This window comes from Eublepharis macularius, chromosome 14 (genome assembly GCF_028583425.1).
Source record: "Eublepharis macularius isolate TG4126 chromosome 14, MPM_Emac_v1.0, whole genome shotgun sequence".
In the NCBI taxonomy this organism is placed as follows: Eukaryota; Metazoa; Chordata; class Lepidosauria; order Squamata; family Eublepharidae; genus Eublepharis; species Eublepharis macularius.
Genome location: NC_072803.1, coordinates 59,529,297 through 59,546,107, shown reverse-complemented (window position 1 = coordinate 59,546,107; position 16,811 = coordinate 59,529,297). Strand labels below are relative to the sequence as shown.

Below are 16,811 nucleotides of genomic sequence, written 5' to 3'. Positions count from 1 at the left end.
CTTTTTCCTTATTAGATAAACAATTTATCCCATTTTTCATCATTCTCATTTCACTTATTTCCATAGATCATAAACCATATGAACCATACATTCATGTAGATCAGCCATTTTGACTTATACTCTGTATATATTACTCATTCTATCTTCTTCTTTCTATTTTAATTATATTAATTATATTTTAGTTATATTTGGTTTCATTAATATTTCTGTTTCCCTTCGTAAATCTATATATCTCTCATCATATGATATCAATCAATTTGACTCATATATATCTTCAGTTAACATATTCAGTTTGGTACATTATACAAATCTTACCAGAAAGAAAATGTTATTAGTTAGTCAATCCTTATAATTAACCCTTATAGTTAGATATTTTCTATCAATATTCTATTTATTGTTCTGTATATGTCAATCTAGTAACCTAGCTGCTTAGAAATTCACGTTTACCTATTCTCCCCCCCGGTAAAGTCACCCCCCCCCCTGCATTTTATTATATTTCAATAGTTCTCAAACTGCCACAGTTCACCTCCCACCTCCCATTTCTTCACCAGATATTGTTTCAGCTTCTCCCAGTCTGTGTTAAACTGTCCTGGGTCAAGGTTTCTCAGTTTTCTTGTCATTTTGTCCATTTCTGCCATATACAGCAATTTGTAGATCCAGTCTTCAATAGTTGGCACTTCTTGTACTTTCCATTTTTGCGCATACAAAAGTCTAGCTGCTGCTGTCATATAAAATAACAGCGTCCTGTGATGGGCTGGAATTCCCTCCATTCCCAAGTTTAGTAGCAGGAGTTCTGGGCTCTTATTAATTTGAAATTGTAAAATCTCGCTTATTGCTCTTATTATTTCCCCCCAGTACTGCCTGGCTACCTCACACGTCCACCACGTATGATAGAGGGAACCCTCATGTTTTTTGCATTTCCAGCACTTATTAGAAGTGTTCAAATTCCCTAGCGCAATCTTCTTTGGTGTCATGTACCAACGGTAAATCATTTTGTAAATGTTCTCTTTGATACTAGTACACGTCGTAATCTTCATTGTAGTCTTCCACAAGTATTCCCATGCCTCCATTGTTATTTCTTTGTTGAAATTTATGGTCCACTTCACCATTTGTACTTTAACTGTTTCATCCTCAGTATACCATTTCAACAGTACTTGGTATACCTTAGATATTCCCTTCTTGTCATCTTTTAAAAGCATCTGCTCTAGTTCCGAATTCTCTGTTCGTATACCTCCCTTTACAGAGTCCGAATTGTATAGATCTCTGATCTGTCTATACTGAAACCAGTCGTAGTTAGGTGATAGCTCCTCCTGAGTCTTTATTTTCAATTTAGATGATTCTATTCGGGTTATCTCCTTGTAAGTTAAACATTGTTGCTCAGTATCAACAGCTCTCGGATCTATCACCTCATATGGAACTACCCACAAAGGGATTCCTTCTTGTAAATAGACTCTGTATTTCTTCCAAATTGCATATAAACTTCTCCGTATATAATGATGCAGGAACATCGAGTTCGCCTTTACTTTGTCATGCCATAGGTATGCGTGCCATCCAAAAAATTTTTTATATCCCTCTAGGGCCAATAATTTCTTATTTTTCAACGTCATCCAGTCTTTCAGCCACACTAGGCAGATTGCATCATGATAAAGCCTTAGATTGGGCAGTTGCATTCCGCCTCTTTCTTTTGCATCTTGTAGGACTTTCATTTTCACTCGAGGCTTCTTGCCTGCCCAAACAAAGTCTGATATTTTCCTCTGCCATTTTTCAAACTGCTTGGAGTCCCTGATGATTGGTATTGTCTGTAGCAAAAACATTACTCTTGGTAACACATTCATCTTAACTGCTGCAATCCTTCCCAACCATGACAAATTCAGTCTATTCCATTTAATCAGATCTCGCTCTATCTGAGTCCATAATTTTTCATAGTTATTTTTAAATAAATCTATGTTCTTTGCAGTCAGTTCAATTTCCAAGTATTTCACCTTACTTGTTACTTCACAATCCGTTATTTCCATTAGCAATTGTTGTTTTTGCTTGGTCATGTTTTTGCATAATATCTTTGACTTCTTTTTGTTAATAAAAAAACCTGCCAAATCTCCAAACTCCTTGATCTTGTCTATCACTTTTGGCATGTTCTCCATTGGGTCCTCTACCATTAACATTATATCGTCCGCAAATGCTCTGACCTTATAAGAATAGTCCTTTATTTTTATTCCACGAATTTCTTCATCTTGTCGTATTTGTATCATCAGGATCTCCAATACCAAAATGAACAACAGCGGAGACAACGGGCAACCTTGTCTTGTTCCTTTGCTTATAGTCAACTTCTTAGTAACCTCATCATTCACCACAATTGCTGCATTCTGGTCTCTGTAGATTTCCTTAATTGCTCTAATGAATCTTTCTCCCATTTGTAGCTTTTCCATGGTGGCAAACATAAAGTCCCAGTTTAAATTGTCAAACGCTTTTTCAGCATCAACAAAGAAGAAACCAACCTCTTTATCACAACGCTTATCATAATATTCAATAGCATTGATCACTGTCCTTAAATTGTCTCTGATTTGTCTATCTGGCAAAAAGCCTGCTTGTTCCTCCTCAATAACTTCCGAAAGCCACCCCTTCAGTCTCTCCGCCAGTATCTTCGCAAAAATTTTGTAGTCATTGTTAAGTAACGATATAGGTCTGTAGTTTTTCACATTAGTCAAGTCTTGGCCCTCTTTGGGGATCAATGATATATTCGCTTCATTCCAGGTATCTGGAATCCGTTGATCCTTTAAGACTCCATTGATCACCTCTTTTAGGAATGGTGCCAGTTCGTTGGCCATTACCTTATAAAATTTAGCTGTAAGTCCGTCTGGCCCTGGCGCCTTTCCCAGATTTGCAGATTGTATTGCCTTGCTTAATTCCTCATCCGTTACTTCATTGTTCAGTCTATTTCTCCAAGCTTCCGAAATTACTGGGAGTTTCACTTTCTCCAAATAAGTCGCTATTGATTCTTTGTTCACCTCTTTCTTGTTATACAACTTAGCGTAAAATTTGTAAAAGGCTCTACTAATGGTAGTCTGTTCCAGATACGTTTTATTATCTTCACAAATTTTATTTATTATTTTCCTTTCCCTTTTTCAATTGCCATGCCAAATACTTCCCAGGTTTGTTTGCACCTTCAAACATTTTCTGATTCAGTCTTTTAAGGTTCCACTCCAATTCTTTATTATTCATTGCTGTCAGCTGTTCTTGAAGTATTTTAATGTCCTGATATAGTTTCTTTTTCCCTGGTCTCTTTTTTAACTGTATTTCTTTGGCTTTTATTTTCTCCTCGATCTCTTGTCTCTTCTCTTCTTTCTTTTTCCTGGCTCTACCATTTAAGTCCATTAGTATGCCCCTTATTACCGCCTTGTAAGTATCCCAAACTTTATTAGTTGGTACTTCTTTATTCACGTTGTATTGTATGAAGAACTTTGTCTCTCTTCTCAGCATCTCCATATTCTCTCCTTCCTGTAACAAGTCCTCATTTATTCTCCATGCTTTCCTTTTTCTCCTTCTCCCTAATTTCCACATGATTGGATTGTGATCTGAGCCTACCATCGGCATTATTTCTACCTCCTTGGTCCATAACGCCAAGTCTTTTGAGGCCCAGATCATATCAATTCTCGATAGTGTAGAATGCCTTGCAGAGTAAAAAGTAAATTGTCTGCTTTTAGGATTTTCTCTTCTCCATACATCTTCTAAAGTCTCCTGTTGTATCAGCTCAAAAAAGAGCTTTGGTAATAGTCCTCTTTTCTTTTGTGCCGTTGATGTCTTTTTATCTAATTCCAAGTTTGTCACTCCATTGAAGTCTCCAGCAAGAATTATCTGGTCGTATGAAAGGTCATCTAATTGCTTCCTCAAATCCTCAAAGAAGCTTTCTTTTGCCCCGTTAGGTGCATAAAGTCCAACTACCAATACTCTCTTTAAATTCCACGTACATTCCACTGCTATAAATCTAGCTTCCACATCTTTCATTACAAATTTTGGCTGTAGCTCCTCTTTTATATACAACACCACTCCTCTTTTTTTCTTATTAGAGGCCGCTGCAAATTCATTGCCCAATTTTTCCAATTTTAGATATTTTACATCCTGCTTTCGAATATGGGTCTCTTGTAAACACACAATATCACATTTTTGTTTTAATAGCCAGTGGAAAATACTTTTTCTCTTGTTCGGTGAATTTAGTCCATTTACATTCCAGGATAGAACTTTACACTCCATATTCATGGTCTTATTGCTGGTAAGTCCTTTTCATAGTCCCTTAAAAATCTCTCCATCTCCCGCTCAGATCTGATCCGCTTTTTGGCCCCTCCAAATTCGAAAGACACACCTTCTGGTAATTCCCATCTGTACCTGATTTTCATGTCCTTCAAAATCTGAATTAGCACTTTATATTTTTTCCGATCTAGTAGCACTGATCTGGGTAGTTCCTTCATTATAATAATCGTCTTGCCATCAATCTCCAATGGATCTTGAAACTGTTTAGTCACAATCTTCTCTTTCATATTTCGAGTCGTAAACTGCACAATCACGTCTCTTGGTAATTTCCTCTGGGTTGCAATTCTCGAGTTTACACGATATACCACATCTAGGATAGCCACAACCTCCTCCTCCTCCTTCCCCAGGTATTCAGCTAACACCTCAGTCATCTGTTCTTGCGCTGTCTTTCCTTCCACTTCCGGCAAGCCGCGAAACCTCAGCTGCTTCTCCATGTGTTTGCTTTCCGCAACCGCCATTCTTCCCCTCATCAGTCTCATCTCTGTTTGTTGCGTGTCTGCTAAATTCTCCATCGCGCCTTCTACTGCTTTAACTCTCTGCTGCGTTCCTTGTAATTCATTTTGTATTGTTTCCATACCTTTCTTCACTTCTGACAGCTCCGATTTTACTGTCTATTTAACCTCTTTAATCAGCTCCAATTTCGTGTCCTTAAGTTCTTTAATCACTTCTAAAAGTTTTTTATCCAGGTTTTCTATTGCCGATTGCCACTCTTTTTTCGACATCGTGGGGCTTGCTTTAGCTCGCTCCCACGAGTCCGCTCTCTTCCTTAACTCCGTGGCGTAAGATTTAATGTCTTTTTTAATTCAAATATCCCGGTCTTCTTGCAAAAACTAATTTTTAAAGAGTCCAAAATGTCGGGCGTCTTTTCTCTATGGTTCCTCTATGATTTTTGTAATCCAAGATGGCTTACTTCCTCTTCTGCTGAAGCCGCGACCCTTCCCCTTTCAAAGATGGCGATTCCCTTCTTCCTGCCCTCCGGCAAGGGCCGCTTCTCTCCAGCAACTCTATTGTTATTACGTACTTCCTGTCTCCCGACTTCCCACAGTAGGTCTCGCGATGGTATCTTTTTCTCACAGCTCCATAACCGCAAGTATTCAAAACAATAGTCCAATTTCTTTAATAACTTCTTTAAACTTAGTCTCTTTTCTCATACAACTCTTGCCGAGTCTTCCCCTCCTTGTTATTAGCCTGTTGCAGTTTGAAAATCTACTTTTATTCTTCTTTACTTTTAACAATCTGTCCCGTATCAGAAGATAGTGATCTTTACCTTCTCATTCACTTTTCTTGGGTTGTAATCGCTGTTTCGATTTAATTTCTCCTCTCCACTTCTTCCCCCGATCGAAGCTTGGGTATGTAGGTCTTATGCCAAGCAAGTTGACCCCAGAACTGCCGCAGAGATCGTAGCCGACCTGTCTCAGGGTGGGACCTCAAGGATCGGGAGGGGACCCGTTGCGCAGAGCCCCCCCTCGTCCGAGATCAAACACACCCTAGGGTCTTGAGCGTTCTTTGCCTACTCTCCGCCTGAGAGCAGTCGGCCGTGGGCTATATTTCCCCCGCCGGCCGCTTAAAAACGGCAGTCCGGTCAGCTCCGCAAGTGGAGCTGCTTCAGACCTCCATGAATCCCAAACCGGAAGTCCTCTTTCTTGTATTATTGAGGAGGACTTGCCATATAACATCCCATCAGCGATTTGAGCCTAGTTGTGAAAATTTTGCATTGGGCCTGCGGCACTTCAGACTGCAACCATTTGTGTGCCAGAGAGCAAGATCCAGGCCCAGCAGCACCTTAAAGACCAACTAGATTTCCAGGGTATGAGCTTTCAAGAGTCAGAGCTACAGTATACCCTTGACCGAAGAACGGTACCCTCCTTCTATCTGGGATGGTCGTCCTCTTCCACTGAGCGCGCAGCTTCGGGAGGGATGCACATGGAGCGGAGAGGGAGGAAGGGGACACCCGCCCAGCCAGTCAGATCAGCCGAATCAACCCTGGCGGTCAATGGGGTGACGGATGTCGCAGCCAGATCGCCCCCACATCCCAAGAGTCAGAGCTTCTTTTGTCAGACATGAGGATACTCTTTCATATTTTAAAAAAAAAATGTAGAAAAGTTACCTCTCAGGGAGGGATCTGGGCTGGGACCCCGCCACACACACACACACACATGGTAGTTTTCTGTGTTGGGTAGGTATTTGTGAGTTAATGTGTTATACAGGGTTTGAATTCCCATGGTGCCATAAAACTCACTGGCTGGCCAAGCTGTCAGCATGACCTGACTTAACAGAGTTGCTGTGAAGATAAAACGAAGGGAAAGGGGATCATATACCCTGAACTTCTTTGTGAAAAGGTAGCATGAAAATGAAACATTTTAATACAGAGAAAAATAGCAGAGTCCAGTAGCACCTTTAAGACTAGCCAACTTTATTGTAGCATAAACTTTCATCTGACGAAGAGAGCTGTGGTTCTTGAAAGCTGGCGATGCATCTGACGAAGTCTCAAAAACTGATGATGTGTCTGATGGAGAGCTGTGGTTCTCGAAAGCTGAAGATGCATCTGACAAAGAGAGCTGTGGGTCTCAAAAGCTGACGATGCATCTGACAAAGAGAGCTGTGGGTCTCGAAAGCTGACGATGCATCTGACAGCTGTGGGTCTCGAAAGCTGACGATGCATCTGACAAAGAGAGCTGTGGGTCTTGAAAGCTTATGCTACAATAAAGTTGGTTAGTCTTAAAGGTGCTACTGGACTCTACTATTTTGAAGTAAATATTGTTAGTCTCTATGATGGCGCCAGACTTTTGTTTTATTTTGCTATGACAGGCTAAGACTGCTACCTCTATTCTTTGGATAGCCTTAGGAGAATCTGGGGGTCTTTGGGGTTTGGGTAGCATCGGTAACCAGGAAGTGCATAGTCTGTTTTTCTTCTGCACCACTGCCAGAAGAGGTCAGAAGTCTTTCATTTTCTGTCTCTGCTGTACGTGCATCACACAATAGGGAAAAGCTTGGGCGGGGGGAGAGGATTAGATGCTTCCATCTTCACACACACCAGTCGTAAATAAAGTATTGATAATTTCTCAGGGGCCATAGAGCCGTGGCTTTTAGATTTCAACTAAAGCAGTAAATCTGGTTAAGTGTGTCTTCCCAACAAGGAGAGATTGGGAGGGAGCTGAATACCATGGCCGCAGGCCAGGCCCACAAGAGACCCGCAGGCCCCTTCCTCATGTCATGCTCTCCTACCTTACAAGGTTGTTGTGAGCTAAGTCAAGTCAAATCAACTGTAATCCATCTTAAGCCCCGAGCTATAGCAAGGGACAGCGGAGGGTATTAAAAATATCTGGAGATTTAAGGAGTCTTTTTCTATCTCCTGGCCGTGGCCTTGCAGGAACCGACAGCGTAAGCTGGGTACGAAGCTCCAGTGAACTTGGGAAGCTCTGGAAGTGGACTGCACAACTCTATCGACAAGAGTGGGGCCAGACTAGAGACCTGTACAGAGAAGTGGAGGAGGAGGAGCCTTTTAAGAGACGGACCAAAAGGAACAAGCAGGGACCAGGTCCTGTAGACCCAGAGGCCTTGACAGCTAGCAGGCTGCTCCGTGCTGCATGTTGGGGACCGAACTGGAGCAGAATCCATTTATACTGCAGTTGCACAGCGTTGGTTAGGATCTGACCCTCCTTTGGGGCACAATCCACTGGGGATGTTTCTTGCACAAGCCCCCCTCCCCCCCCCCCCGCAAATGGAAGAGGCCCACAAGCCCCTTTCTTGGGCAGCTCCCACCCTTTTCAGAACAAGGGCTTCTGTAAGACGGAACTCTGGTAGGTTATGCCTGTGAATTTTGGAAGTCAGGGGAAGGGAATTGGGGCGGGGGGGGGGGTCTGTGGAGGATATACCTGGTGTCTTGTTGATGGGAGGGGATAAGCATATATAGCTCTGTGACTTTTTATTAATTTCCCCCCTTTTTTGCAGCATGAAATATACACACTATTTATTAATTTTTTTAAAAGGAATTGTTTGTTGCGAAGGCGGGGAAGGAATTAATTATTGTTCATGTGTTTTGGAAGGTGACACATTTAATCTTTGGCTGGGGCGGGGTAGCAGAAGAAGCGCCAAGAGGCCTTTTTGTTTAATTTTCACGATCATGACTGTTTGGGACTTCCAGGCCCGTCCTCGCTGCACTTTGTAACTAAAGGACTAAAGGTTTGCTTTTAACACTAGTGACATTTCTGCACGCAAAGCAACACAGGATGGGGTGCACGCAGGGGTGTGCGTGAACACAGTGGCAAAACCTGCACTACACTGTTTTTCCCTCTTTCAGATTCTTATCATGTTTACTGGGAATCCCTGTCTCTTTTTAAAAATTTGTTTAAATTGAGTGCCAAGAACTTGGTCTACATTACCAAACAAGATTCTCCCCCACCTTTTTACCTTGCCCTCGAAACCTTCTACTTAAGCTTGCCATCTCTTTACTCTCCCTTCCACTCAGCTCTTACTTCAAACCTTGTTACTGATTGTTTTTAAAATGCAAAAAAAGAAAAATCCTTAAAGGAAGCCACTGTTAAGGCACACCTATGGTTTAGAATTAGCCCTAAGCTACCCCAAACTTTTAAATACTCAATAAAATGTTTTTATGGTCAATCTGTGCCCTGTCTTGATTGTGTTTCAAATATAAAATGTTTGTAAGTTTTTTGTCAACCTAACAGATGTTAAATAGTAAAGAGCCCAGTAGCACCTTTAAGACTAACCAACTTTATTGTAGCATAAGCTTTCGAGAACCACAGCTCTCTTCGTCAGATGCATCGTCAGCTTTTGAGAACCACAGCTCTCTTTGTCAGATATATCGCCAGCTTTCAAGAACCACAGCTCTCTTCGTCAGATGCATCGCCAGCTTTCGAGAACCACAGCTCTTTGTCAGATGCATCGCCAGCTTTCGAGAACCACAGCTCTCTTCGTCAGATGCATCGCCAGCTTTCGAGAACCACAGCTCTTCGTCAGATGCATCGCCAGCTTTCAAGAACCACAGCTCTCTTTGTCAGGTGCATCAGATGAAGAGAGCTGTGGTTCTCGAAAGCTGACAATGCATCTGACAAAGAGCTGTGGTTCTCGAAAGCTTATGCTACAATAAAGTTGGTTAGTCTTAAAGGTGCTACTGGACTCTACTATTTTGCAACTACAGACTAACATGGCTAACTCCTCTGGATCTATAGCAGATGCTAGAGATCAGTGGCCTCATTCCAGCTTTGCCAGGCATGACTACTTATTCCACCAAATCAAGATGTGCTTTCCAATTCAAACACATCCATTCTGTTTTTAGTGTAGCTTGGCTGTATGTCATAACTCAGGAGGGTTACAGTAATTACGCAGAAGGGCTGTGGCTCGGTGGAAGAGCATCTGCTCGACATGCAGACGGTCCCAGGTTCAATCCCTGGCATCTCCTGTTAAAAAAGGACTAGGCAGTAGGTGATGGGAAAGAACTTGGGCTGAGACCCTGGAAAGCCTCTATAAGGGTACACAAGACTGAAGTCGATGGACTGATGGTTTGATTCAGTATAAGGCAGCTTCATGTATGTTCATGCGAGTCCAGCAAAAGTGAAGCACTTTGAGAGCTGCTGTAACATAGTGTTTAAGTGGTTGGGCTGCGAGACAGCACTCTGCTGGTTCAAATCCCACGCCTGCCATGAGCTCAGCAGGTGGCCTTGGGGAAGCTACTTGCCCCAGCCCCCACAGGTGCATTGTGGGTATAATAACGCACTGGCTTTGTTCACTGCTCTGAACGGGGCAGTAATCTGTCTAGAAAAGTAAAATAAGAGTCCAGTAGCACCTTTAAGACTAACCAACTTTATTGTAGCATAAGCTTTCGAGAATCACAGTTCTCTTCGTCAGATGCACGTGTGATTCTCGAAAGCTTATGCTACAGTAAAGTTGGTTAGTCTTAAAGGTGCTACTGGACTCTTTTTGATTTTGCTACTACAGACTAACACGGCTAACTCCTCTGGGTCTAGAAGAGTGGTATATAAGAGCACTATTATTATCTCGGGGCTTAATTTTCCGTATTTTTTGTTCGCATTCTAAAGCAGTGCTAATATGAGTGGGGGTAGGGATTTAAATTTTTTATTCCATCCTGTAGTTGAATGAGCATGTGGCTGCTCTGAAATTACACGTCTCCCAAATCGCATCTAGTTGAGCCTTTAACCCACTGAGACTGCCGTGAACAACTGCAGTGGCATGATCCCATGTCCTATTACTTGGGCGTAACGCCACTGAACTCGGTGGGACTCCTGAGTAAATATTCAGAGGATTATACTGTAGGCTCACACGGTTGTTTTCACCACATTTAATTACCTGGATTGTGCCCAGAACCAGTTTGTTCTATAGAGCGTGTGTGTGTTCATTTGTTGTTCTGTAGTTCTCTATTCAGGCAGCCTGCCCAAGTGTGGTTTTCTTCTCTGTCGTGTGGGCAGACTTGAAGGGTCTATTTCTTTTGGCCTACAGGACCTTCAGGGTCCACTAGTGGCAAGGGGCAAAGCCCATCTCACATCATTGCACAGCTTGGGGACTGGTACTTCAGCTCCAAACTCTGAAAAGGCATCTCAAAAGACCTGCTCCCAGCTCATCCACGGGAAAATAGTATTAAATTGAGAAATAATTAGACTTAAGTGATTCTTTGTAATCTCTAAACAGCAATGCATGTTGAATTCTTAATTTGCTAGTGAAGCTAGTGTGGACCTAGAAATGGGAGCCAGCCCTGCTCCAAGCAGGAACTTCTTGGAAGACAGAATTGGGGGGACGGAAGACCAGACGTGCCCCTACAGATGAGATGAATGCTGGGCAAAGAGGACACTCTCCTGAACTGAGAATGGTTGGAGATTTACCATGTCTCAGGTCAGGATCTTTTCCTTGTACTTAAGCATAGCAGAAGAAGCCACATCCTCCAGTTTGCAGGATCTGAGCAAGTCTGTTAATGATAGGACGTTTTGGAGGTCTCTCATTCATAGGATCATCATAGGTCGGAGGCGACTTGATGGCACATAACACATGCATACAAGCATAGCACAGTCTGTGAAGGGGCCAAAGCTCTTTAGCCAGTCCCAGAGAGACAAGTGTTTTCCATCAAAGCATTGGGGACCATTCAGAAGCAGCCCTTAAAAATAGACGCACGCTTCCAAAACCATCTTTTCATTTTTTAAATGGTTGCACTCATTTTCCAGAAATGTGTGTTTTGAAGAGCACAGTTTATATATGCTCTTCCAAGATGTTCAGTATTTTGTTAAAGTTTTTAAAAACATAAAGAAGTCAGTGTTGAATTCTTGAGTGCATAAAGCATTTCACGTTTTCCAGCTCTTACAACAACCCTAGAAGGTAGGTCAGTCTCCCTCAATTGCTATGGAGGACAGTCTTTGTGTATGGCTGGTTTAAGTCACTGACTTTCTGGTGAAGGGAAAGCAAACGGGGGGTGTTCCCCTTTATGATTTTAGGCATTTTCCTGTCCCACTTCTCTATATTAATTACTTTTTAAAAAGAGAACACTGCTGTATAAACAAATACCAATACTGATTTATTGTGTATACATTCCTTAATAATTAAATCAATAGCTGGTCACTGTAAACTTCAAAGAGGCAACGGGGGTGGGGGTTGAATCAAAAGAATTCCAATGTATCAAATGCTACTTTAAGTAGGAAAATCCTGTAAACAGTTCTACACAGAGAATAAAATAAAATCTCTTTCTTTCCCAGCAATGGGCAATAGAAGGCACTTAAGCAGAGGAGGGTTTTGTGCATAACAATGTTAGTGAGTTAGCTTCCACAAAGACAAGTTGCTAACCGGCAAGGTGCACTCAGTGCTTGAACCTGGCAGAAAACATGAGCATTTATTTGGCACAATCCATGCCGCTGCTGTGGACCTGCCATTCCAATCAGTAGCCTTGAGCACAACTTCGTCAAATGTATTTCAGTTACTCAGTAGCCATATTCTCTATAAAGGTTACCTAAAGCAGTTTTCAACAAGATAAAAAGAAAGTTATAAAAACCAGTAGTTAATAATTGGATAAAAAAGGCAGCAGAGTAAAAAGTACAGTCAGATTGCATCAGCCAAAGCAGTCAGTAAAAACAATTAAACATCCAACCAGAAGCAATTGCACAATTAGCAGCATGCTTGGGCTTTTCGCCTGGTGCCTAAGACTTAAGGTGTCGCTACTGAAAAGGCCACGCCTGTGATCACTATCTTTTTACTTTGGAAGGTACATTGAGCAGGGCGTCAGATGCCAATCATAACCAGCAGGCAAGATGATAGATGATAAGAAACATACCCTGGCCCCAGGCTGTTTGGAGCACATTGCCATGTTTTAAAACTGCTCTGTCCATCAAGTAATATTTCCACACCCCAATAGAATTAAGTGCAACAGATTGCATTGGTCTGCGCATGATGACCGTTACGGTTAAGTGGTTTGGCTGCAAATCAGCACTCTGCTGGTTCGAATCCCACGACTGCCATGAGCTCAGTAGGTGGCCTTGGGTAAGGCCCTCCTCTCAGCCCCAGCTCCCCAGCTGTATCATGGGGATAATAATAACACTAACTTGTTCATTGCTCTGGGTGATGCACTAATTTGTCTAGAAGAGCGGTATAGAAGCTCTGTTATTGTTATTATTATTATATTGCACTTTCAGTTAAACAAAGAGCTGCTGCAGCCCTCCACTTCCAAATCTTGTTGCTATGGGGCTCTTGCCAATGAAGAAGTTCCTCTGGCCTGCTTTATCACCATTTCTACTTCTGTACCTCAAGCGTGAAGAATTTGGTTATTTGTAACCTGCGCACAATCACAATTCCAAGCTGAAAAGCTTCCAGAATGGGGACGAATGGGGTAGAGATCACCACTTACTAACTTGAGCCAGTTCTGGAAAGAGCTAGTTAATTATTTTGGAGGCCTGCCTAGAGTTACAATGGCTTAATTCACCCCCATCCTCAGTAGCTGCTGTGGAACAGCCCCCACCCCCACAAGTAGGGTTGCCAGCTCTGGGGAGGGAAATACCTGGAGATTTTGGCGGAAGAGCTTGGGGAGAGCAGGGTTTGAGGAGAGGCAAGAGCTCAGTAGGTTGTAATCCCATAGAGTCCACCCTCCAAAACAGCCATTTTCTCCAGGGGAACTGATCTCTGTCACCTGGAGATGAGTAGTAATTCCGAGAGATCTCCATCTGCCAACTGGAGGTTGGCAAGCCTACCCACAAAAGACCCCTCCTTGGGTTAAAACGCTTTGTTTTTCTCAGCAACCTCCACTGGATTCTATATAAACACCTCGGGTTGCAGGCCTCACAAGTGGAACAGCTAGCAGTCGTCCAATGGCATCCGTGGAAAATTTAACTGAACTGCACTCAGAAGGTATTTTTGGTGGGTAATGCCGGGTGTGCCAGATACCCTGTGGAATCTGGCAAAAAAAAAATTATACATATATCTGTGTCTGAGAGAATGACTGGTCTAAACCTTTTGCCCAGTATACACCGTCTCCGATACAGGTACTGTTTTCACAGACATGTAGGCCAGGCCCAAGAGTCCACTGAAGGGTTGCCAGCTCCAAGTTGGTAAATTCCTGGAGATCTGGGGGGTTAAACCTGGAGAAGGCGAGGTTTGAGGAGGGAAAGGACCTCAGCATGGCATTATTCCACAGAGTCCACCCCTCAAAGTAGCCATTTTCTCCAGGGGAACTGATCTCTGTGGCTTGGAGACCAGTTGTAATTCTGGGAGACCCCAGCCACTACCTGGAGGCTGGCAACCCTAGTCCACTGACATCCAAAATAATATGTTTGAATTCCAGCACACTCTTTTAAATAAGTTGGACTATATTTATTTATTTATTTAAACGCATTTCTAGACCGCCCTCCCCATCAGACGGGTTCCCAACAACAATGTAAAGTGGGGATTTCTAACAAAGCAAGATGGCGGCATGCAGTTTTGAACAATCATTAGCTGTACAGGTGAGTTTCAGTATAATTTTATCAGTTTATTAGGACAGATTGGGGTGTGTGTGTGTGGGAGGGGGTGTAGCTAAATAAATGCCAGCTTCCAAGGTTTCTTAAGATGTTCCCATTGTCACAGTCTGGAGCGACCAAGATTGCAACACTGGAGCTAAACTAACAAAAATAGGCAGAACCCCCCCCCCCCCAAAACCCAGGTTTCCAATTACATGCAGGAATAAATACTTTCAGGTTGTTTCATAATTACCTTAACACCTCCTTCTAAGACACAGAGGATTTTACTTATTTTGCAGTTTATCTTGAATACATTCAAGAGCAGACCTAGAAACTTGGTGAAGATATTTGCCTCAGTCTTCCATTTTTTTGCCCTGCCCTTTCTCCCTGTAGTCAAATTTGCAATGAAGTCCTTGCCCTTGCCCTGCCCCATTAACTCAAGACCTCCAAAAACTAAACTGTGCACAGTGTGTGGCGGCACGTGTCAGAATGGCATGCCCCAGGAGCCCTAACGAATACGTCTTCACGGAAAAGCCCATCTGAAAGTGAGAATATTTGGATGGATGTACAGAGGACAAATGTCAGAGCTTTGCCTTTTCTGTGTTTCGCACACAAAAATATACCAACTGGATTCTACACCTCATTAAACAGCTTTTTGGTCTAGAAAGATTATTCTGTTTCTTCTAATTTGGGGAATGGCAGAAGTAACACAGATAACCCATTTCCTGCAACCATTGGGAATCCTGGTACGCACATGTGGGTTGCTGATATAGCAATAGCCATTGTGGACACACATCTTTATAGCCTTAAGGACCAGAATCTGTTTAAATCAAATGCCCAATTCTCTTAAGATATTGGAAGCTGAAATAAGTAGGTGGGGAAAAGGAACGCAGAACCAGTCAACGTATCCAGCTTCAATTCAGTTAAGGCACTGCTGAACTGCAACTGATAACGAAGCTTAAGACAATGCATCCACCTGGATTGAATCGAGAGACTGGCTTCCTGTCTCATTACCAGTGCTGATTTCTCCACACCCACTACACCTCTGCATGTTCCACCATATTCAATCACGTCTGCCATTGTCATTCATCGGCTATTATCATTCGGCTTCTGCAATCACTCCGCTCTCCCAAGATATAAGGACAGATGGATTCACATTCTAGCTGTATCTGAAGAAGGGAGCTGTGGCTCACAAAAACTCATACTCTACCACAAATTTTGTTAGTTTTAAAGGTGCTACTGGACTCTTGCTCTTTTCTACTGCATTTTAATAATGGCATTCTGTTGGCTTCTCTTGCGGTGGGGCAGGGAGAGGTATTGCAGTGGTGGTTTTTCAATCTAGACAAGATGAACAATCAAACTGCAGCTAGCATCCTTGTTCACCTAAGATGAATTTGTGTATTGTGATAACTAGTACAATCAGGGCCGGCGCTACCATTGAGGCAGTGAGGCGGGTGCTGCAGGCGCCGGAGGGGGTGCCGGGAGCGGAGGCACGCGCCACGGAGCTGGCGTGCCTGGCCTGCAGCTGCCAACCAGCCAGCCCTGCGCTGCCGCCACACGCCCCTGGACAGGCGCAGCAGCCGCGGGCCAGGCACGGCAGGCGGCCAGGGTGGTGTGTGGAGTGCGGGCGGCCTCCATGCGCTGCCCCAGCCACCCACCGGCCAATGGGCCTGGCGTTGCTGCGTGATGATGTCATCACGCAGTCCGGGGACGCGCGTGCGCACTGTTTGCACGTGCACATGGGGGTGAGTACAATTCACCCATCCTGGGCCCCATTCAGGGAGTTTTAAACTTCAATGAAATTAACAAGGCTTCTGTTTGATGCAATTAAGTCCAATAAAATCCGGAGCCAAATTAAGAGCGCCTACCTTTGACTCTCGAAAACTCACACTCCGGAAATCTAGTTCGTCTTTAACATACTACAGGACCCAAATCTTGCTCTGCTATTGCAGACCAACCTGGCTACTTACCTGAAACTAACTTTCTCTGGTGTCTCCCTTTCACCAGTGTCAGCAAAATGCCTTCACCTGCTTCCCTTTGGCAAAGTTCTTTTTCTTAAGTGTAAAACTAAAGACTTTACTTTTTAAAAATCTTTAGGGATTCCTATGGTAAAAGTGACATAAAACTGAGAGCGACTTTTTGATTTGGCCAGTAAACAAAACAAACCAAAAAAATGGACCAAAATCCAGAGCATCGAAATTCTTGCTTCCAGGGTTTTTTTTCTGGGAAAAGAGGTGGTGGAACTCAGTGGGTTGCCCTTGGAGAAAATGGTCACATGGCTGGTGGCCCCGCCCCCTGATCTCCAGACAGAGGGGAGTTGAGATTGCCCTCCGCGCCCCTGCAATCTAAACTTCCCTCTGTCTGGAGATCAGGAGGTGGGGCCACCAGCCATGTGACCATTTGCAAGAGGTGCCGGAACTCCGTTCCACCATGTTCCAGCTGAAAAAAAGCCCTGATTATAGGGTATTTCCTTCCTAGGAGCAACCCACCCAGGTCTGAGAGAAAAAGCTGCTTTACAAGCCTGAAATGCTACACTGGGAGGTGACAGCTGTCAATCAGTTTTGA

At 43.3% G+C, this 16,811-nt stretch overlaps 1 protein-coding gene across 1 annotated transcript in view; it reads left to right on the top strand.

The window, feature by feature from the left end:
- DOLPP1 (dolichyldiphosphatase 1) overlaps nucleotides 1-8,925 on the top strand; it is a 30,942-nt gene extending 22,017 nt beyond the window's left edge. Inside the window, exon 8 of the mRNA XM_054998643.1 lies at nucleotides 7,676-8,925. Coding sequence (XP_054854618.1) covers nucleotides 7,676-7,712 — 37 coding nt within the window. The 3' untranslated portion in view covers nucleotides 7,713-8,925. The remainder of the gene's footprint in view (nucleotides 1-7,675) is intronic.
- The last annotated feature ends 7,886 nt before the right edge of the window (nucleotides 8,926-16,811 follow it).